Below are 23257 nucleotides of genomic sequence, written 5' to 3' on the forward strand. Positions count from 1 at the left end.
GGTCCTCCATTCTGGAGACGTGACCCACCCAGCGCAGTTGGGTCTTCAGCAGCATGGATTCGGTGCTTGCGCACTCTGCCAGCTCGAGTATTTCGATGTTGGTGATGGAGTCATTGAAGTCATTCCAATGAATGTTGAAGATGAAGCGGAAACAGCGCTGATGGAAGCCTTCTAGGAGCCGTAGGTGATGCCGGTAGAGGACCCATGATTCGGAGCCGAACAGGAGCGTAGGTATGACAAAGGCTCTGTACACGCTGATCTTTGTGTGTTTCTTCAGGTGGTTGTTTTTCTAGACTCTTTTGTGTGGTCTTCCAAAGGCGCTATTTGCCTTGGCGAGTCTGTTGTCTAACTCTTTGTCGATCCTTGCATTCGATGAAATGGTGCAGCCGAGGTAGGTAAACTGGTTGACCCTTTTGAGTTCTGTGTGCCTGATGGAGATGTGGGAGGGCTGGTAGTCATGGTGGAGGACCTCAGTTTTCTTCAGGCTGACTTCCAGGCCAAACATTTTGCCAGTTTCCGCAAAACAGGACGTTATGTGCTGGAGAGCTGGTTCTGAATGGGCAACTAAAACGCATCGTCTGCAAAGAGTAGTTCACGGACAAGTTGCTCTTGTGTCTTGGTGTGAGCTTGCAGGCGCCTCAGATTGTAGAGACTGCCATCCGTGCAGTACCGGATGTAAACAGCAGCTTCATTGTTCTGGTATCAAGCTATAATTTTCTCTATGCCTTGCACTTACAAACAAAGACAACATTATAACCTGCACTTTTTGACTTGCTGAAACACTCTACCCTGCACTTTTTGACTTGCTGTTATACTATAATGTGTCAAGCCCAGAGAACCCCAAAACCCAGCAGCAATAGAAATTCAACAAGACAAATGGTTACTTAAACAAAAGTTGCTTTTAATTATCTTTAAACATGAAAACAGGATCAAACTCTAAATTATTACTATTAATTTAACCCCCTTCTAATTCTAAGCACATGTGTATGTAATGTGTGTGTAAGTTCAGAAAAGTTCTTTGATTCACATTCCAATATCACTTCTCACTCCTCCAAGTTCACCGGTATCAAGCAATTGTCATATGGTGCACAGAATTTAACATTTATGAATATTCACCAGGCTTTGATGCTTGAAAGGTAGATGATTACCGCTCAGGAAGGTTCTTGTCAGTTTTCAGAGGGAGATTTGTTGCTTGTTGGACACAAACTGATTCCTTCCCACCAGCTATTTCAGTGTCTTGCTGAAGAAACTTGCCCCCTCAGGGTTTTCCAGATGATAACCTCTTTCTTTCAGGTCACCACAGAGTTCCTTTTCTGTTTCCCTTGTCTCAGGCAAAACATTATACAGCCAACCATCTCCTCTTGTATGGACCGCAAAGGCTTTGAACAGGCTGAACTAAGAACTCACAGCCCGTCTTTAAAATGGGCTTTTACCACAAGCTTGCCAGCTTGTCCTGTTCCAGTTCCAGCTGCTGCTGCTGCTAAACTGTAGAAATGAATTTTTTCTCTCAGAGAAAACCACATGACCCTCTTAAAACAACAAACTTCATTCAGATAGACTACGCCACCAGACCCAATCTTCTGAGTCCGTTCATCTGTTGCTTTCCAAGCAATAATTAATTACTCCACAGCATGTCCAATTAACACCTACTTGTGAAGTCCTTCAGCAAAGTGGTTTCCATTGTCTTTACAAAGGCACTGGGAGCCTGGACTCTGGTTTGAGCAGAGCTCTGGCATTTTAAATGAGATCTGTGTTGTGAAGTGTTTGTGTTTGTTTGTGACCTACACTAAAAAAAACACGTTATCTGCTTTAAAACATATGTATATAATATAACATAATCTGTTACAATACCCTTCTCTTTTTGACTTGCTGTGACTATGCCCTACTCTTTTGATTCATTCGTACACTACCTGCTGTACTTGATTAGGGGATAAATTGACTGTCTCATACAAAACAAAGTTTTTGATTGTATCTTGATACAAGTGAAAATAAAGAATTCAACTGGGCAGAAAAATGACAACTCTGGTTTAAACCAGACAAATGCAGTATCTGGTGAGATGCAACAAGACAAGGGAAGTTTCTGTAAATATTAGGATATTGAGTGAAATGGATCCTTGGAGCTTATATGCATGGATAGTCACCATGATTCAGAAAGGCATTAAGAAGAATGAAAGAGTCCTCACCTTTAGCTGTACAGGTATTTCACTTCCACAGTGCTGCACATGGTGCAGATTAGCTCAAGAATTTTCTGTTTTAATTTTTGATTTCCAGTATCGGTGTCCTTTTTGCTCTTTGTGATTATTAGTACTGTAAACAACTCCTCTTTTTTTTGGAAAATTTTATTTAATTGCACATTTGCATTAAAAAAAAACACATACATAAATTTCTTATTCAAAAATATTCAAAATTAATACATAGTGATTTTTTAAAAATTTCCCCCTCCCAACAAAGAATTTTTCCAAGTAAAATAAATTAGATCTTGAGGAAACTTAACTTTTGTTACTTTTTTCAAAAATGAACCCAGTTCTATCCAAAAGGGTCTTAGTTTTGAACATTCACATGTAGAAAAATACCTATTTCTTTATTGCATCTAAAACGTTTATTTGAAAAATTAGAATTTAATCCACTTAATTTTTGTGGTGTAAGATATAGTTGATGTAAAAAAAATTATATTGTACCATTCTAGACTGAACATTAATTGTGTTAGTTATACTATCCTGACAAATTTTTAACCAAGTCTCTTCTCAAATATTTATTTTTAAATCTTTCTCCCATTTTTGTCTTGGTTTAGGAACTCCTGATTTATGCACTCCCTTTTGCAAAATTGTATACATAATTGAAATAAACTTTTTAATATTTATATCTGTAATTAATTGTTCCAAATAACTTTGTTCAGGAAATATCACATCTGGACCTAAATTTAAATATGCCTTTAACTGATAATAAGAAAACATTGTATTGTTTAGCATTCCATACTTACCTTTCAATTGTTCAAATTTCATTAAAGTTGAACCTTGAAAACAATCTTTTATTGTCTTAATTCCTTTGTTAAACCAAATATCAAAAAGTCTATTATTTATTGCAAAAGGAATAAGTTGATTCTGATTCAGTATCGTTCCTGAAAAATTCTTATTCCCATTTCTAAATGTATTTTACTCCATATTTTAAAAAGATGTTTTAACAAATGAATAGGTCTAACTCCAATAAAGAACTTGTCATTCCATTTATATATAAAATTCTTTAACTTCTCCTATTTTAGTCATTTCTATATAAATCCATGTTGGCTTCTCTCCCTCTTGGAAAAAAAAGGAGAAACTTCAATTGTGCTGCTCTATAATAATTTTTAAAATTTGGTAACTGTAGTCCTTCTAATTCAAATTTCCATGTTAATTTTTCTAAGCAACTCTTGCCATTTTCCCCTTCCACATAAATTTCCTTACATATTTGTTTAGTTCTTGAAAAATATAGCTACAGTTTGAAATAAATACTGTACTCTAAGAAATATATTTGTTTTTATGAGAGAAAAAATAATTCAATTTAAATAAATTATTTAAATTGTTGTCAATTTTAATACCCAAGTAATTTATTGCATCTCTCTGCCACTTAAACTGTTAACAATGCTCACAATCTGCCCTTACTATAGGCATTATTTCACTTTTATCACAATTTATTTTATAGCCAGATATTACACCATATTCTTTTAATCTTAAATACAATTTACTTAATGACCTGTCTACTTTAAAACTTTTAATATCATTATCAAGTCTAATTAATTCTGCAAAAGCTCTATTGCTAAGATAAATATTGAAGGTGACAATGAACATCTTTGTCTACTTGATCTAGTCAATAAAAAAGATTCTGCAAAATGCCCATTTGTGACCACTTTTGCTTTAGATTTATGATGTGGAGCTCTGACCCAATTTATAATGCTATTCCAAATTTCCTTAAGACTTTTTAAAAAATCCCATTCAAGTCAATCGAACACTTTTTCACCTATTGTGACAGATTATAGATATGTTTTTGAGAGATAAATTGGGCAGGTTTTTTTAGTGTAGGTCACATACAAACACTTTAAAACAGATCTTATTTAAAATCCTGTAGCAGTGCTCATGCTAGACAGGCCAGCTCCAAGTGCCTTTGCAAAAGCTTTGGAGAGTGCCCAAGAGATTTCACTAATGGTTTGTTGTTTACAAAAAGGCAACAGTTGAAAGAACTCGTTGGAGCCGCAGGCTGTTTGGAGTGGAACTTGCTGTTCTAAGAGTGTCATGTAGTTTTGTACCAGAGAGAGAACAACAGGCTTTTACTGTGTGTGTGTGTGTGTGAGAGAGAGAGAGAATTCAGTTCTACAGTGTTACAGTCAGCAGTAGCAGCTAAGACTGGAACAGGACAAGCTGGAAAGCTTGTGGTAAAACCCCACTTGGAAGACTGGTTGTGAGTGCTTACTTCAGCCTGGTTAAAGCCCTTGTGATTCATATAAGAGGAGAGGACTGGCTGCCTAATGTTTCACTTGAAATAAGAGAAACAAAAAGGAACTCTGTGGTGACCTGAAAGAAAGAGGTGATCATCTGGAGAACTCTGATGGAGCAAGTTTCTTTGGCAAGACACTGAAATGGGAGGTTACAAGGAATTATACAACAAATCTCTCTCGGAAAACTGACAAGAACCTTCCCGAACAGTATTGATTTACTTTTCAAGCACCAAAGCCTGGTGAACTTCATCAATGTTAAATTCCGTGCACAGTCTAAGAATTGCCTGCAACCAGTGAACTTGGAGGAGTGAGAAGTGAAATTGGACTGTGAATCAAAGAATGTTTTTTGAACTGATATACACATAACGTGCATGAGCAATTGGAATTAGAAAAGGGATAAGTTAATAGTAAGTTAAAGTTTGATCGTGTTTTCATGTTTAAAGATAATTAAAAGCAACTTTTGTTCAAGTAACCATTTTTCGTGCTGAATATCTATTGGTTGTTGGGTTTTGGGGTCCTCTGGGCTCGTAACACTACTACACTAGGTTCCTTTCTTAACTGTGCTAAATGTATTATACTCATTAACTTCGTTACATTATCTGCTAATTCCCTTTTTCTAAAAACAAATCCAATTTGATCAATACTTATTAAGTTAGGTAAATATTTCCCTATTCTATGTGCTAACATTTTAGATTTTATTTTATAATCCGCATTTATCAAAGAAATAGGTTTATATGATTATGGTTTCAAAGGATCTTTCTCATTTTTCGGAATCACTTATTATTGCTGTCTTAAATGATTCTGGTAAATCATTTATCTCTCTCACCTCTTCTAATACTTCCATAAATGGAGGAATTAATAAATCTTTAAATACTTCATAAACTTCAGGGGTAAAGTCATCTTCTCTTGGAGACATTATTTGGTCATGAACCCAGTGCTTCTTTAACTTCCTTTTGAGTAATTGGAGTGGCGAATACTTTTTGCTCTTCTGTATTTAATTTTGGTAAATTTATTTGAGTCATGAAAAGCCGTATATACTGGATGAACGAGCCTGACAGGAGACCTTCTGGAGGTTTATAAAATCAAAAATTTGGATAAGGTGGATGCTCAGATTCTTCTCTTTGGGTAGAAGAGGGTAAAATTTAGCATATGTTTAATGATAATGATTTTATTGCCATGTGCTTAAGTGTACTGAAATTGTTGTTGCGGCCATGCAGGTACTTTTGTGAAAATATAACTCCAATAATGTACATTAAACCAGCCATTCTCCACCTTTTATGACTATGGCCCCCTTCCCTGTGAAGCTGTCAAGTTTAGATGGCCTCTTTTGTACTGCTCTCTTATGAACTATTTAAAAATATATTTTATGATATCAGTCCATGCCCCCTCCCTCCCCTATGCTGTGACCCTATGAGGGGGGTGGGGGTATGACGAATGGTCTCTATTGAAAATGGCTGCATTAAACTAGGTCAGAACAGAGACAACAGAGTGAGTGAAGAAGAAAACTGGCACTGCCATCATGCAAACAGGTGCTGGAGAGTTTATTTTGAGGGTAGTAAGAATGTTATGAGCCCAGAGGACCCCAAAACCCAGCTGCAATAGAAATTCACCAAGAAAAATGGTTACTTAAACAAAAATTGCTTTTAATTATCTTTAAACATGAAAACAGGATTAAACTTTAACTTATTACTATTAACTTATCCTTCTTCTAATTTTAAGCACACATGAATGTAATGTGTATATCAGTTCAAATAAAATTGTTTGAATTACAGTCCACTTGTCCGAGTTCACTGGTTGCAGGTAATTCTTAGACTGTGCACAGAAGTTAACATTGATGAAGTTCACCAGGCTTTGGTGCTTGAAAGGTAAATCGTTACTGCTCAGGAAGGTTCTTGTCAGTTTTCAGAGTGAGATTTGTTGCTTGTTGGATACAAACTGATTCCTTCCGATCAGCCACATCAGTGTCTTGCCGAAGAAAATTTCCCCATCAGGGTTTTCCAGATGATCACCTCTTTCTTTCAGGTCATCACAGTTCCTTTTCTGTTTCTTTTATTTGAAGTGAAACATTACACAGCCAGCCATCTCCTCTTGTATGGACCACAAGGCCTTTGACCAGGCTGAACTAAGAACTCCCAACCTGTCTTCCAAATGGGGTTTTTCCACAAGCTTGTCCTGTTCCAGTCCCAGTTGCTGCTGAACTGGAGAAGTCAATTCTCTCTCACAGAGAAAACCTCATGACCCTCTTAGAGCAGCCAACTGCACTCAAACTGCGGCACCGGATTGAATTTTCCGAGTTCGTCCATCTGTTGTTTTTCAAAAGAATAACCCATTACTCCACAGCAGGTCCCATTAACACCTCCATGTGAAGTCCTCATGGGCCGCCTTCAAGTTTTTGCAAAGGCACCCGGAGCCTGGACTGTCTGGCATTTAAAATGAATCGGTTTTGACCGACAGGACAAAAAACCGACCCAATTTATTTACTTTAAAACCTATCTCTATACCATGTCACAGGGGAAAGTAGAAGACCAGTGGGGAAAGTAGAAGACCAGTGGGGAAAGTAGAAGACCAGTGGGGAAAGTAGAAGACCAGTGGGGAAAGTAGAAGACCAGTGGGGAAAGTAGAAGACCAGTGGGGAAAGTAGAAGACCAGTGGGGAAAGTAGAAGACCAGTGGGGAAAGTAGAAGACCAGTGGGGAAAGTAGAAGACCAGTGGGGAAAGTAGAAGACCAGTGGGGAAAGTAGAAGACCAGTGGGGAAAGTAGAAGACCAGTGGGGAAAGTAGAAGACCAGTGGGGAAAGTAGAAGACCAGTGGGGAAAGTAGAAGACCAGTGGGGAAAGTAGAAGACCAGTGGGGAAAGTAGAAGACCAGTGGGGAAAGTAGAAGACCAGTGGGGAAAGTAGAAGACCAGTGGGGAAAGTAGAAGACCAGTGGGGAAAGTAGAAGACCAGTGGGGAAAGTAGAAGACCAGTGGGGAAAGTAGAAGACCAGTGGGGAAAGTAGAAGACCAGTGGGGAAAGGAAGTTGTTAAGCCTGAAGGGACTGGATTAGAAGCTTCCTGCCGAAGGGAGCCCTGAGAAGTTGTGACCAGGGTGATTGGGCGGGGGGGCGCTTCCACCATGGGTGGGCAACGTTTGCTCGTTCCTGCAGCCCTTTCCTGGTCAGCCCAGGGGGTGAGTGGGTGGAAGGAGCTGCCAGAGAAAATGGGAGAGGCAGAGAGAGCTGGTGACGCTGCTCCAGAGGCGGTCGTCTGGCCGGGAAGGGGCTCTTCAGCGCGGGCAAATTTCCTTGGGCTGGGCCCCCGACAGCCTGTTGTGGGTGAGCCCCGGCCCGGCCCGGCCCGGCTGGGGTGGGACTTTGCTGGAGAGTGGTGCCCACCCCGCAGCGCAGGGAGGGAGAGAGGGAGGCGACGTAACAGGAAGAGGCGGCGGCCCGACCCGACCCGACCCGGCCCGGCCCGGCCCGACTCCGGCTTCCTAGCCCTGTTGTTTTCGCTGGGTCCCTCCCGGGAACGAGGCGGCTCCGGGGAGAAGGTAGGCGCGGGGTTCTCGAGACCCCCCCACCCCATGACGTCGGGACCGGCCGGGCCCCCCCCCCCCTCCCCGGCCCGGAGCCCCCCCCCTCCCCGGCCCGGAGCCCCTCCAGCTCACTCCCCTCTTCTCGTCCCTTTCTGCAAACAAAAGCTCCAGCGATTGTTGCCAATTTTCGTTGCAAAGAACGAGCACCGAAAATCTCCCGCGGGAGGGGTCGGGTCGGGTCGGGGTGGTGGTGGTGGCGGGGTGGGGCTCCCTGAAATAACAGGCTTCCCACCAGGCTCTCTCACAGGAGCGTTGGCACGGCCCTAGGGTCCGCCTCTCCCAGCGAGGGAGAGCACGGTTCCCAGGCCGAGTGGCTGCCCGCTCCACCCGCAAGAGCTTGCTGGGCCCTCGCTGACAAATGAAATTCGGAAACACCACCGTTACTTTTCTCGGGACCTGTCCCAGTCCAGACCCGGCCCAGTGCAGACCCACCCCAGTCCAGACCCACCCCAGTACAGACCCACCCCGGTCCAGACCCGCTCCGGTCCAGTCCCGGCCCGGTCCAGACCCTGCCCAGTCCAGACCTGCCCCAGTCCAGACCTGCCTCAGTCCAGACCCACCCCAGTCCAGACCCACCCCAGTCCAGACCCGCCCCAGTCCAGGCCCAGTCCAGTTCCGGCCCAGTCCAGTCCCAGCCCGGCCCAGTCCAGACCCGGCCCAGTCCAGACCCGGCCCAGTCCAGACCCGGCCCAGTGCAGACCCGGCCCAGTCCAGACCCGGCCCAATGCAGACCCGGCCCAATGCAGACCCGGCCCAGTCCAGACCCGGCCCAGTCCAGACCCGGCACAGTCCAGACCCGGCACAGTCCAGACCCGGCCCAGTCCAGACCCGGCCCAGTCCAGACCCGGCCCAGTCCAGACCCGGCCCAGTCCAGACCCGGCCCAGTCCAGACCCGGCCCAGTCCAGACCCGGCCCAGTCCAGACCCGGCCCAGTCCAGACCCGGCCCAGTCCAGACCCGGCCCAGTCCAGACCCGGCCCAGTCCAGACCCGCTCCGGTCCAGTCCCGGCCCGGTCCAGACCCGGCCCAGTCCAGACCTGCCCCAGTCCAGACCTGCCTCAGTCCAGACCCACCCCAGTCCAGACCCACCCCAGTCCAGACCCGCCCCAGTCCAGGCCCAGTCCAGTTCCGGCCCAGTCCAGTCCCGGCCCGGCCCAGTCCAGACCCGGCCCAGTCCAGACCCGGCCCAGTCCAGACCCGGCCCAGTGCAGACCCGGCCCAGTCCAGACCCGGCCCAATGCAGACCCGGCCCAATGCAGACCCGGCCCAGTCCAGACCCGGCCCAGTCCAGACCCGGCACAGTCCAGACCCGGCACAGTCCAGACCCGGCCCAGTCCAGACCCGGCCCAGTCCAGACCCGGCCCAGTCCAGACCCGGCCCAGTCCAGACCCGGCCCAGTCCAGACCCGGCCCAGTCCAGACCCGGCCCAGTCCAGACCCGGCCCAGTCCAGACCCGGCCCAGTCCAGACCCGGCCCAGTCCAGACCCGGCCCAGTCCAGACCTGCCCCAGTCCAGTTCCGGCTCAGTCCAGACCCGGTCCTGTCCAGACCCGGCCTGGCCCAGTTCTGACCTGGCCTAGTTCAGACCCGGCCCATAGCAGACCTGGCTCATTCCAGACCCGGCCCACTCCAGTCCCGGCCCAGTCCAGACCCGGCCCAGTCCAGTCCCGGCCCAGTCCAGACCCGGCCCAGTCCAGACCCGGCCCAGTCCAGACCCGGCCCAGTCCAGACCCGGCCCAGTCCAGACCCGGCCCAGTCCAGACCCGGCCCAGTCCAGACCCGGCCCAGTCCAGACCTGCCCCAGTCCAGTTCCGGTTCAGTCCAGACCCGGTCCTGTCCAGACCCGGCCTGGCCCAGTTCTGACCTGGCCTAGTTCAGACCCGGCCCATAGCAGAACTGGCTCATTCCAGATCCGGCCCGGTCCAGTCCCGGCCCGGCCCAGACCCGGCCCAATCCAGACCTGGCCCAGTCCAGACCCGGCCCAGTCCAGACCCGGCCCAGTCCAGACCCGGCCCAGTCCAGACCCGGCCCAGTCCAGACCCGGCCCAGTCCAGACCCGGCCCAGTCCCCGGCCCAATGCAGACCCGGCCCAGTCCAGACCCGGCCCAGTCCAGACCCTGCACAGTCCAGACCCGGCCCAGTCCAGACCCGGCACAGTCCAGACCCGGCCCAGTCCAGACCCGGCCCAGTCCAGACCCGGCACAGTCCAGACCCGGCCCAGTCCAGACCCGGCCCAGTGCAGACCCGGCCCAGTGCAGACCCGGCCCAGTGCAGACCCGGCCCAGTCCAGACCCGGCCCAGTCCAGACCCGGCCCAGTGCAGACCCGGCCCAATGCAGACCCGGCCCAATGCAGACCCGGCCCAGTCCAGACCCGGCACAGTCCAGACCCGGCCCAGTCCAGACCCGGCCCAGTCCAGACCCGGCCCAGTCCAGACCCGGCACAGTCCAGACCTGCCCCAGTCCAGTTCCGGCTCAGTCCAGACCCGGTCCTGTCCAGACCCACCCCAGTCCAGACCCACCCCAGTCCAGACCCGCCCCAGTCCAGGCCCAGTCCAGTTCCGGCCCAGTCCAGTCCCGGCCCGGCCCAGTCCAGACCCGGCCCAGTCCAGACCCGGCCCAGTCCAGACCCGGCCCAGTCCAGACCCGGCCCAGTCCAGACCCGGCCCAATGCAGACCCGGCCCAATGCAGACCCGGCCCAGTCCAGACCCGGCCCAGTCCAGACCCGGCACATTCCAGACCCGGCACAGTCCAGACCCGGCCCAGTCCAGACCCGGCCCAGTCCAGACCCGGCCCAGTCCAGACCCGGCCCAGTCCAGACCCGGCCCAGTCCAGACCCGGCCCAGTCCAGACCCGGCCCAGTCCAGACCCGGCCCAGTCCAGACCCGGCCCAGTCCAGACCCGGCCCAGTCCAGACCCGGCCCAGTCCAGACCCGGCCCAGTCCAGACCCGGCCCAGTCCAGACCCGGCCCAGTCCAGACCCGGCCCAGTCCAGACCCGGCCCAGTCCAGACCCGGCCCAGTCCAGACCTGCCCCAGTCCAGTTCCGGCTCAGTCCAGACCCGGTCCTGTCCAGACCCGGCCTGGCCCAGTTCTGACCTGGCCTAGTTCAGACCCGGCCCATAGCAGACCTGGCTCATTCCAGACCCGGCCCACTCCAGTCCCGGCCCAGTCCAGACCCGGCCCAGTCCAGACCCGGCCCAGTCCAGACCCGGCCCAGTCCAGACCCGGCCCAGTCCAGACCCGGCCCAGTCCAGACCCGGCCCAGTCCAGACCCGGCCCAGTCCAGACCCGGCCCAGTCCAGACCTGCCCCAGTCCAGTTCCGGTTCAGTCCAGACCCGGTCCTGTCCAGACCCGGCCTGGCCCAGTTCTGACCTGGCCTAGTTCAGACCCGGCCCATAGCAGAACTGGCTCATTCCAGACCCGGCCCGGTCCAGTCCCGGCCCGGCCCAGACCCGGCCCAATCCAGACCTGGCCCAGTCCAGACCCGGTCCAGTCCAGACCCGGCCCAGTCCAGACCCGGCCCAGTCCAGACCCGGCCCAGTCCAGACCCGGCCCAGTCCAGACCCGGCCCAGTCCAGACCCGGCCCAGTCCAGACCCGGCCCAGTCCAGACCCGGCCCAGTCCAGACCCGGCCCAGTCCAGATCCGGCCCAGTCCAGACCCGGCCCAGTCCAGACCAGGCCCAGTCCAGACCCGGCCCAGTCCAGACCCGGCCCAGTCCAGTCCCGGCCCAGTCCAGACCCGGCCCAGTCCAGACCCGGCCCAGTCCAGACCCGGCCCAGTCCAGACCCGGCCCAGTCCAGACCTGCCCCAGTCCAGTTCCGGCTCAGTCCAGACCCGGTCCTGTCCAGACCCGGCCTGGCCCAGTTCTGACCTGGCCTAGTTCAGACCCGGCCCATAGCAGACCTGGCTCATTCCAGACCCGGCCCAGTCCAGTCCCGGCCCAGTCCAGACCCGGCCCAGTCCAGACCCGGCCCAGTCCAGACCCGGCCCAGTCCAGACCCGGCCCAGTCCAGACCCGGCCCAGTCCAGACCCGGCCCAGTCCAGACCCGGCCCAGTCCAGACCCGCCCCAGTCCAGACCTGCCCCAGTCCAGTTCCGGTTCAGTCCAGACCCGGTCCTGTCCAGACCCGGCCTGGCCCAGTTCTGACCCGGCCTAGTTCAGACCCGGCCCATAGCAGACCTGGCTCATTTCAGACCCGGCCCAGTCCAGCCCCGGCCCAGTCCAGACCCGGCCCAGTCCAGACCCGGCCCAGTCCAGACCCGGCCCAGTCCAGACCCGGCCCAGTCCAGACCCGGCCCAGTCCAGACCCGGCACAGTCCAGACCCGGCCCAGTCCAGACCCGGCCCAGTCCAGACCCGGCCCAGTCCAGACCCGGCCCAGTCCAGACCCGGCCCAGTCCAGACCGGGCCCAGTCCAGTCCCGGCCCAGTCCAGACCCGGCCCAGTCCAGACCCGGCCCAGTGCAGACCCGGCCCAGTCCAGACCCGGCCCAATGCAGACCCGGCCCAGTCCAGACCCGGCCCAGTCCAGACCCGGCACAGTCCAGACCCGGCCCAGTCCAGACCCGGCCCAATGCAGACCCGGCCCAGTCCAGACCCGGCCCAGTCCAGACCGTGCCCAGTCCAGTCCCGGCCCAGTCCAGACCCGGCCCAGTGCAGACCCGGCCCAGTCCAGACCCGGCCCAATGCAGACCCGGCCCAATGCAGACCCGGCCCAGTCCAGACCCGGCCCAGTCCAGACCCGGCACAGTCCAGACCCGGCCCAGTCCAGACCCGGCACAGTCCAGACCCGGCCCAGTCCAGACCCGGCACAGTCCAGACCCGGCCCAGTCCAGACCCGGCCCAGTCCAGACCCGGCCCAGTCCAGACCCGGCCCAGTCCAGACCCGGCCCAGTCCAGACCCGGCCCAGTCCAGACCCGGCCCAGTCCAGACCCGGCCCAGTCCAGACCCGGCCCAGTGCAGACCCGGCCCAGTGCAGACCCGGCCCAGTCCAGACCCGGCCCAGTCCAGACCCGGCCCAGTCCAGACCCGGCCCAGTGCAGACCCGGCCCAATGCAGACCCGGCCCAATGCAGACCCGGCACAGTCCAGACCCGGCCCAGTCCAGACCCGGCCCAGTCCAGACCCGGCCCAGTCCAGACCTGCCCCAGTCCAGTTCCGGCTCAGTCCAGACCCGGTCCTGTCCAGACCCGGCCCAGTCCAGACCCGGCCCAGTCCAGACCCGGCCCAGTCCAGACCCGGCCCAATGCAGACCCGGCCCAATGCAGACCCGGCCCAGTCCAGACCCGGCCCAGTCCAGACCCGGCCCAGTCCAGACCGGGCCCAGTCCAGTCCCGGCCCAGTCCAGACCCGGCCCAGTCCAGACCCGGCCCAGTGCAGACCCGGCCCAGTGCAGACCCGGCCCAGTCCAGACCCGGCCCAATGCAGACCCGGCCCAATGCAGACCCGGCCCAGTCCAGACCCGGCCCAGTCCAGACCCGGCCCAGTCCAGACCCGGCACAGTCCAGACCCGGCCCAGTCCAGACCCGGCCCAGTCCAGACCCGGCACAGTCCAGACCCGGCCCAGTCCAGACCCGGCCCAGTCCAGACCCGGCCCAGTCCAGTCCCGGCCCAGTCCAGTCCCTGCCCAGTCCAGTCCCTGCCCAGTCCAGTCCCGGCCCAGTCCAGTCCCGGCCCAGTCCAGTCCCGGCTCAGACCAGACCCGGCCCAGTCCAGACCCGGCCCAGTCTATACCCGGCCCAGTCCAGACCCGCCCCAGTCCAGACCAGCCCCAGTCCAGGCCCAGTCCAGTTCCGGCCCAGTCCAGACCTGCCCCAGTCCAGTCCCGGCCCAGTCCAGTCCCGGCCCAGTCCAGTCCCGGCTCAGTCCAGACCCGGCCCAGTCCAGACCCGGCCCAATTCAGACCCGGCCCAGTCCAGAACCGGCCCAGTCCAGACCCGCCCCAGTCCAGTCCCGGCCCAGTCCAGTCCCGGCCCAGTCCAGTCCCGGCCCAGTCCAGTCCCGGCCCAGTCCAGTCCCGGCCCAGTCCAGTCCCGGCCCAGTCCAGTCCCGGCCCAGTCCAGTCCCGACCGAGTCCAGTCCCGCCCCAGTCCAGACCCGGCCCAGTCCAGTCCCGACCCAGTCCAGTCCCGACCCAGTCCAGTCCCGACCCAGTCCAGTCCCGGCCCAGTCCAGTCCCGGCCCAGACCAGACCCGGCCCAGTCCAGACCTGGCCCAGTCCAGACCCGGCCCAGTCCAGACTCCAGACCCTCCCCAGTCCAGGCCCAGTCCAGTCCCGGCCCAGTCCAGACTTGCCCCAGTCCAGTCCCTGCCCAGTCCAGTCCCAGCCCAGTCCAGACCCGGCCCAATCCAGTCCCGGCCCAGTCCAGACCCACCCCAGTCCAGACCCACCCCAGTCCAGACCCGCCCCAGTCCAGGCCCAGTCCAGTCCCGGCCCAGTCCAGACCTGCCCCAGTCCAGTCCCGGCCCAGTCCAGACCCAGCCCAGTCCAGTCCTGGCCCAGAAGGGGTGGGGGGAGAATGGGATGCACTTGCTGATCTGCTCCTGGGAGAGTTGGCCTAGTGTCAATGTCCCACTGACCTCTTCATAGGGCACACTTAACTCTGTGGTGTGACATTCAAGGAATCCATAGGTCCAGGCTGGATAAGAGTTTCTTTTCTAAACTCGATTGTCTTCGAGCAATTTGGAATCTTAAAGAGCTTGTTGGGATTTATTCAGTGTCCTAAAAGGTTGAGGTGGGTTTCATCATCCATTTTCAATTAACCCAAGTCTCTAGAGGCAAAAAGAAAATGTAGGTGTTGCAAGTCTGAAATTAAAGACAGCAGGTAAACCAGCATCTGAGAAGCAATCATCCTTTATCAAAAATGAAAAGAGTGGGGTTATGAAGAGAGGTGAGAGAGAGCTTGTGACCTGCGATGATTAAGGTTGACCTGTTATTCCTGATTTGGTGTGGGGGGGGTGGGTGAGGAATCCAGATGAGTTTCTGCCTTTTCAGTTTGTTTCTTTGTTCCCAAAAACTCTGCCATTCATGGTTACAAGAGAAGCAAAGACTTGCCATTCACAGTTATCTCCTAACATCATGAGTAATCCCAAGATTCATTGCATCACTTTTGTGTGGATTAAACTTGATCAGCCATTTTTCAACCCATTTCACTACCTTATTGATATCTCCCTGAAGCCCAAGACATGAGATATTTAGTCAATCTTTATGGCCTTGTGCCTTGTATATTCACGCCAAAGTTGTTCATGTAGACTGCAAACATCAAGGGTCCCAGTACTGCTTCTTGTTGGGCATCACTAGTCATAGATGTTCAGTTGCTTCATTGACTCCATCTTCTATGACCAAACCAATTTGAATCCAGTTTGCTCATTTGGACTGGATCTCCAGGGCCCCAACCTTTTGAACTGGTTCTTCCACATGAAGCAGCATTTCACTTGTAGTCAAGTGTTTTACGCTAGAACTAGGGTCATAGCCTAAGGATTTGGGTGGATTAGGTTGATGAACTGCTTTTCCTACAGAGCAGTGAATTTATGGAATTGTCTACCCAAGGGAGTAGAAGAGGCTGCCTCATAACAGACACATAGATTTTGTATGGAGGGGAAATTGAGGGTTAATGGTAATAGGTGGCAAGGTAGAGCTGAGTCCATGGCTGGATCAGCCATGATCTTTGAATAGCGGAGCAGGCTTGTCAGGGCAAATGGTCGACTCCTGCTCCTATTTCTTGATACTGTTACAAGCCCAGAGACTCCAAAGCCCAGCAGCAATAGAAATTCACCAAGACAATGGTTTCTTAAACAAAAATGTTTTTAATTTTTCTTCATAAATGATAATATCAATATTTAACTTATTACCATTAACTTAACCTAAGTTAAGCCCCTTGTAATTCTCAGCGCACAAGTATGGAGAGTGTGTGGGTGTGTTCAGAAAAGTTATTTGTTTCACTTTTCCAAGTTCACTGGGATCAGGTGCACAGAATTTAACATTTATGATCTTCACCAGGTTCTGGTGCTTTAACTTTAATTGTTACCACAAAGAAAGGTCTTTGTTTTGGAGAGAGATATTCGTTGTTCAATGGACACACACACACACACACACACACACACACACACACACACACACACACACACACACACACACACACACACACACACACAAACTGATCTTGCCGAAGAAACTTGCCCCCTCGTGGGTTTTTCCAGAAGATAATCTCTTCTTCCAAATGACCACAAAGAGTTCTTCTTTTTCCCCTTTTTCAGGAGAAACATATTAACCAGCCAAAGTCTCTTGTAATTGACGACAAGAGAACTCGGAACTCAAAACCCGACTTGATATGGGGTCTTGCAGCAAGTCTGCAAAAACGGGCAGCCTTCAACACCAACTGCTGTAGTAAAACTATCTCTCTCTCTCTCTCTCCAAAAAAAAGGCACATTTTTTTCCTCTCTGTTTGCAAAACCACATGACTCCTCTTAGAATAGCAACCTTCAACCAGAAATTTAAACTTCTGCCACCAGTAACTGCAACAAATTTTCAATGCTTCAACATGGGCTCTGTGCAAACACACTGTCCAATTAACGTATATTTGTGAAAACCTCCAAAGCAGTTCCATTGTCTCTGTAAAACACTGCAGACTTGAAGGTTCCACCTGCACAGGTTTTTGCATTCCAAATTAGATGTTTGTGAAGTACGACTTAAACTCCCACAATCTAATTTTATTCCATAATTGTATTAACTTATTCCATAACACTCTCCCCTACAAAGGAATTTTAATTCTTGAGTTAAAATTCTTTTATGACTCGACTAATTTCTAACTTTTCAATCACTACAGTGATAGCTGTAGACAATATGTAATATGTTACAACAATGTATTCCAATCACGAGAGTTTTTCTTTTACGATCATTTTAATATCTAGACAAGCAATCTGCAATCACTTGATCTGATTCTTTGATATGATTAATTTGCAGATTATATTCTTGCAAGATCAAACTCCAATTTAATAATTCCTATTTTTATTCTTCATTTTATTCAAAAGCACGAGAGGATTGTGGTCAGTAAATATTATTACTGGTTCATGGGTGGTACCCAGATGCACATCAAAATTCTACAGAGGAACTATTAGAGAGAACAGTTCCTTCTCAATGGTGGAATAGTTCCTTGGATGAAGAGTGATTTTTTTGAAAAGTAGGCAACTGGATGGTCAATTTCATCATTAAGTTTTTGTAATAAAACTGCACCCGCTTCCCCCTCACTGGCACCCACTTCTAAAGAAAATGGTCTGTCAAAATCAGGAGATTTTAAAACAGGGTAATGGCATAGCATCTCCTTTAACTACTCTAAAGCTCTCTGACAAGATTTTGTCCACAAAAATTTCTCCCCCTTCTTCAAAAGATTGGTTAAAGGAAGATCAATTTCTGCAAAATTCTTGCAAAACTTCCTATTATGTCCTACCATTCCTAAAAACCTTCTCACTGCTTTCTTGCCATTGGGAATTGGGAATTCAGAAACCACCTGTACTTTTGCTTGAATAGGCGCAACTTTGCCATGACCAACTACTTGTCCTAAATATGTCACAGTAGTATGTCCAAATTCACTTTTAGCAAAATTGACAGTTTGCTTTGGATAATCTTGCAAACAATTTTTCCAAATCCATCAGATGTTCTTCCCATGTGTCACTTTTTGTGACCAAGTCATCAATATAAGCATCTGTATTTTTTTTAAACCTTGGATTACCCAATTTATCATCATTTGGAAAGTCGCAGGGGCATTTTTCATGCCACAAGGCATTTCCTTAATCTTCTCATCTACAGCCTTCTTCCTGAAGTCAGTAAGATCAGAATCTCTCTTTTGCTGCTCAATTAACTCTTTCCTTGACAAAGACAAATCCTGGCTCTCAAATTTAACCTGCTCCTTCTGAACTATTTCAGAAGTACTGGGCAAGCCGCTATCAACTGAATCTTCCTCTGCTCTCATCATTTTCTTAGACAAAGACCTTGTTACAGCACATGCAGGATATATCTCACAATCTTCGACAACATCATCCTTACTTGGCTTATTTGTTAATCTCAACACTGATCCAACGTTATCCTCCACCAAATCATTCCCTAATAAAAATGAGACTCCTTGCAATGGTAACTTTGAAATAACTCCTACTACAACTGGTCCTTTAACTAATTCTGAATTCAACTCTATTTTGTGCAGAGCTATTGATTCGACCTCCAACACCTCTAATCAAAGTTGCCTTTCCTGTGTCTGTTAAAACATTCTCCAATAATAGTGACTGGGAAGTCTCAGCATCTCTGAGAATTTTAACTGGCACTTTGGCAGTGCTACTGAATAATGAGATGTCCACACAGTGTGAGGGTGAAACAAAGACTGAGTTTATTGTTTGAATTGCTCCGTTGGAAACGCCAACTTCCGGTGATGTGTCTGCTGGCTTCCAGAAGTGACGTCATCGTGTCGCAGTGTCACTCCTCAGCCGGTGGATTGCTGTGTGGGAGTGGAGGACTCCTTAGTTCTCACGTGACACTAAACGCAGTCTCCTGGGTAGTGAAGGTTGGCCCGCGCCATCCTGGAATGGCCGTTTGTAGCAGCGATTCGGCCCACTACACCACCACCCCTCCAAGAATCACCGCAGCTTTTTGAGCGGTCTGACTTACGGTCTCTGGGCGGTCTACATCTGCGTTTGATCTGGGGTCCGGGGTCCAGCAGTTTGGAGTCCAGATGCATGGCTTTGAGGCAGTTGACTGTGAATCTGTCCTGTAGGCCACCAATGTCCAATGTGAACACGGTCTTTCCTCAGTACCTTGAAAGGGCCTTCATGTGGTCACTGTAGGGGCGTTCCCTGTTGTTCTCTGCTTACGAAGATGTAGTGGGTGGACTGCAGGAACATGCCGGGTGATGATCCGTGTCGCGATGGTGGGGGGTTATTTGCCCACTTGTGCTCTCAACCTGCATAGGACGTCTAAAGCTGTGGGCTGGGGGACGGGTGGGGGTTTGAAATGTAGGAACCTTGGAATGGTGAGAGGTGCACCGTACACCATCTCTTTCGGTGCCGTGCGGATTCTGAGCAGTACCCACGGGAGCTCATCCATCAGTTTGGTCCAGTCATTCAGGCTTTCAAGGCGGCCTTCAGGTAGCAGTGGAACCGCTCGACTAATCCATTTGCTTGGGGATGGTAGGCTGGGTTGTGGTGGACCTGACTGCCGCAGAACTTTGCGATGTTGGACCAGAGGGAGGAGGTGAACTGCATTTCCCGCTCCGGTGTGATGTGGGTCGGGACTCCAAAACGTGCAACTCAGGTGGCTAGGAAAGCCTGGGCACACGTCTCTGTGTTGCATGTAGTCATTGGTATCGTCTCTGGCTGGCGGATGAATCCGTTGATGGTTGTGAACAAGAACCCTCATACCTTGATGCACTGGGAGGAGGCTGGCAATATTGATGTGGACATGTTCAAACCTGCATTGTGCTGGCTTGAAAATCTGTTGGGGGGGGCTTTAGTGTGTTGGTGTACCTTGGCGTGTTGGCACTGTAAGCAGGTTTGGGGGCCCCCAGAATAACGTCTTGGCAGAGTCCTTGCCACACGAACGTCTGACAGCAGGCCTTAAGTGGACCTTATGGAGGGGTGAGATAAACTGTGGATCTGATTGAAAACCCGCCGTCGCCAGTTCGCGGGTAGGTTAGGCCTGGGGGAACCGGTGGAGATGTCGTACAGCAGGGATGGTTCTCCTGTTGAGGGGCAGAAATCACTGACCTTCAGGCTGGTGATGGCCGTCCAGTATGCCTAGATGTCTGCGTCCTCCCTCTGGTTCTTGGCGAGCTGGTGATGTTGAGTCCTCCCAAGGTTGCGGCGATCGTGTGCCTGGACAGCGTGCTAGCCACTACATTAGCCTTGCCAGCAACATGGTGAATATCCATGGTATACTCCGATAAGTAGGAGAGGTACTGTTGTTGTCTTGCCGACCACGGGTCTGAAACCTTGCTCAGCACATAAGTCAAAGGTTTGTGGTCTGCGTATGCGGTGAACACTCTCCCCTCTAGCATATAGGAGAAATGTCATATCGCCATGACAGGGCCAACAGTTCACGGTCGAACACACTGTATTTGAGCTCTGGAGTTTGAAGGCGCTTACTGAAGACAGAGAGGGGGGAGCCAGTGTTCATCGACCAATTGCTCCAGCACTGCACCCACCACACTGCCTGAAGTGTATGTTGTGAGGGCCAAGGGAAGGTGGAGTCTGGGTGTGCCAGTTCCATGGGGCCCTCTCCATTGCTGACTTGGTGGCATGGAAAGCCTCTGTGGCCTCCAGCGACCATTGCAATGTCTTGTCGCCGAGCTTGATGAGTTCAAACAGTGGCTGCATGAGGGTGGCCAGTCCCGGGAAGAAGCGATGGTAGAAGTTGACCATCCCCAGGAACTCCTGCAGTCCTTGGGCCATGCTTGGCTTATGGAAATTCTGAATTGCCTCTATCTTGTTGAGCAGTGGTGTGGCACCCTCTGGGGTGATGCAGTGTCCCAGAAAGTCTATTGTTTATAGGCCGAACTGGCACTTAGCCGGGTTCACCGTGAACCTGAGCTCTGCAGTCTGTCAAACAGGAGGGTGAGGTGAATCTTGTGGGTGCTGGTGTCGATGATGTTGTCTAGATAGACGAAGATGAAGTGGAGGTCCCTTCCAACCGTGTCCATTAGCTGCTGGAATGTCTGGACAGTTTTTGAATCCGAAGGACATTCTCAAGAATTCAAAGATGCCAAAAGGTATGACGATAGCCATATTCAGAACGTCACTAGGGTGTACCGGCATCTGGTGGTACTCCTTTACTAAGTCCACCATAAAGAATACCTTGCAGCCTTGTAACCTCGTGGTGAAATAATCTGCACCATGTGGAGTGGGGAGGCCCATGAGCTATTGGAACGGTGGATGATCCTCAACTTCTTCATGGTGGCGAATTCAGCCTTGGCTTGTGGAACTTGTCCTGTGGGAGGTGCTGGATGTGCATACACTGGGGGCCAACGGTCTCTATCTGGTGCTCCACGCCATGAGGCAGGTTAGCGTCATGAAAGTTCGGGGCTAGTAAAGCTGAGTACTTGGCCAGTAGGCAGGCATACTCGTCTCCAAAGGCAGGAAGGAGCTTTGCTGCAGAGTGAAGGGGAAAGACTGGAATGTGGTTAGTGTTCACTAAACAGCATCTCATCATGTCTACCAGCAGTTCATGAGCTCATAGGAAATCTGCTCCGAGTGGTGCCTGTTCCATGGCCACAATAGTGCACTCCCATTGGAAAACCGCATCTGTGACATGGATGGTGACCAGGTGGATCCTGTAGCTGGGGATGGAGGACCTGTTGGCCGCTGGCAGGGGGAGGCCCTTGGTGTTGTTTCTTGCCTCAAAGTACATGGCCGGGATGAGGCTGATTTCGCACCCATGTCGACGAGGAAGTCCCTCTTCATCCTCTGGTCTCTGAGGTAGAGTAGGCCTTTCTGAGTGCCGACCGTCAAGGCCACTGCCCATTTCCCGTTGCCGTGTTGGATTTGGCGATGGGGTACAAGCTCGGGGTGGGGGGGGGGTATGCACCGCCAGGCATTCCTGCCCTGTTGGCAGTGCTAGAAACAGTACTCGTTGTTCTGTGTGCACCCGTCACATTGCTGCTGTGCCGCGGCTACCGTTGGTCCTTCCAGCAGGTTGGTCGGGGTGATAGTGCCAATGGCTTAGACCAGCTGCATGTGGAGGGAGCTCTGCTGCGGCTTGTGGAACAGCCTGTCTGCCTCCTTGGCTACGAGGTGCAGGGCGCTGAAATCCATGTCCAAAACTGCCAAGGATATGTGTACTGGCAGTTTCAAGAGGAACAGGGCCTCAAACAGGAAACAGTCAGTATGCCCATCCACCAGGGCCACCATCTCAGGCTTTAGTTCTGAGGGATTTCTGTCGCCCAGGCCCTGCATATTGAGGATTATGATGGCGCTCATGCTGGCTGAACTCTAGGGTGTCGAGGAGGAACTGTCAGACCTGCTCATACTTACGCTCCATCAGTTGGTTTTCTATGAAAGAGCTTATTTTGGCAGCTGTGGCGGGATTCAGGGCGCTGATGACGTGCCAGAACTTGCTGTCCTCTGAAACAATTTCCCTGATGTGGAACTGGGACTGAGCCAGCTGTAGCCAGTTCCTGGGCTGGTTTGCCCAGAGAGGCGGGAGATGCCCGCCCATCGCGTTGGTCGCAGGCGCTGTGATTGTGGATGTAGTTGGTTGCTGCATTTGTTGTGATCGATGCTAGTTCCAAAACATTGGAACCGTCAGGGCCACGACTGCAGTGACTGCTTCGCGACTGAATAACGAGACGTCCATACGGTCTTTATTGTTTGAATTTGCCACATTACCCCATTGGAAACGCCCACTTCTGGTGATGTATCCTCCAGCTTCCGGAAGTGACATCATTGCGTCGCGGTGTAACTCCTCAGCTGGCAACCCGCCATGTGGAAATGGAGAGCTCCTTAGTTCGCATGTGGCACTAATCGCTGGCTCCTTGGCAGTGAAGGGAGGCCTACACCATCTTGGAATGGTAATTTGTTGCGGTGATTCGGCCTGTTCACCTGCGCAGTTGCTTGGCTCGCTACAGTTCCTTCTTTTACTGAAATCAAACCCTCTGACTCAAAAAATTTGAATATATCCATAACATCCTTACCAGGTATGGGACCTCTGTTCTCATTAAATTCATCTGTCTCAATACATGCTTCTGGAAATATCTCCTTTTCTCTTTTTCAACACTAAACAATTTCTAATAACATGACCAGGTTTGTTTTACAATAATGACAAACAAATCCTGAAATTCTGTCCTTTCCTACTTTACCTTCATCTTTTCTCTCAATATTCTCCCCAGACTTAATTTCAGGCTTACTGGTCTGCTCCGCATTAACCTTCCGAAAAGACTTACTATGAAGAAATTTGCTTTTGTGTATCAGGAAATATTCTTCTGCTATTTTAGCTGATTGATGCCATATGCCCGTGCCTTCCTCATCCAAGTCTAATTTGATCTCATTGGGAACACAATTAATTTCCTCAATTAATATCAATTCCCTTAATCTGTTGAAATTATTATTTATTTCTTTTGAGGTGCACCGATGGTCAAAACATAAAGATTTTCCAAGTGGAAGATTGGTTTCATGCTTTCCCCAAATTCCTAAATTTTTGACTATATGCTTCTGGAACCCACTCTTAAGCTTTTAAC

At 51.0% G+C, this 23257-nt stretch overlaps 1 protein-coding gene across 6 annotated transcripts in view; it reads left to right on the forward strand.

The window, feature by feature from the left end:
• LOC138739676 (nuclear mitotic apparatus protein 1-like) overlaps nt 1–23257 on the forward strand; it is a 173207-nt gene that overhangs the window by 31531 nt on the left and 118419 nt on the right. The window contains exon 1 of one of the 6 annotated variants that reach the window (XM_069892220.1): nt 7746–7999. The exons of 4 other annotated variants lie outside the window; for them this stretch is intronic. Coding sequence is in view for 1 of the 2 variants with exons in the window: in XM_069892219.1 (XP_069748320.1) it covers nt 14926–14935 (10 nt within the window). In the remaining variant the exon portion in view is untranslated. Of the gene's footprint in view, nt 1–7745; nt 8000–14910; nt 14936–23257 lie in introns of those variants that run through there. One more of the 6 variants, XM_069892219.1, reaches the window with a different exon arrangement.

Source organism: Narcine bancroftii, chromosome 7 (assembly GCF_036971445.1).
Source record: "Narcine bancroftii isolate sNarBan1 chromosome 7, sNarBan1.hap1, whole genome shotgun sequence".
NCBI classification, from domain to species: domain Eukaryota; kingdom Metazoa; phylum Chordata; class Chondrichthyes; order Torpediniformes; family Narcinidae; genus Narcine; species Narcine bancroftii.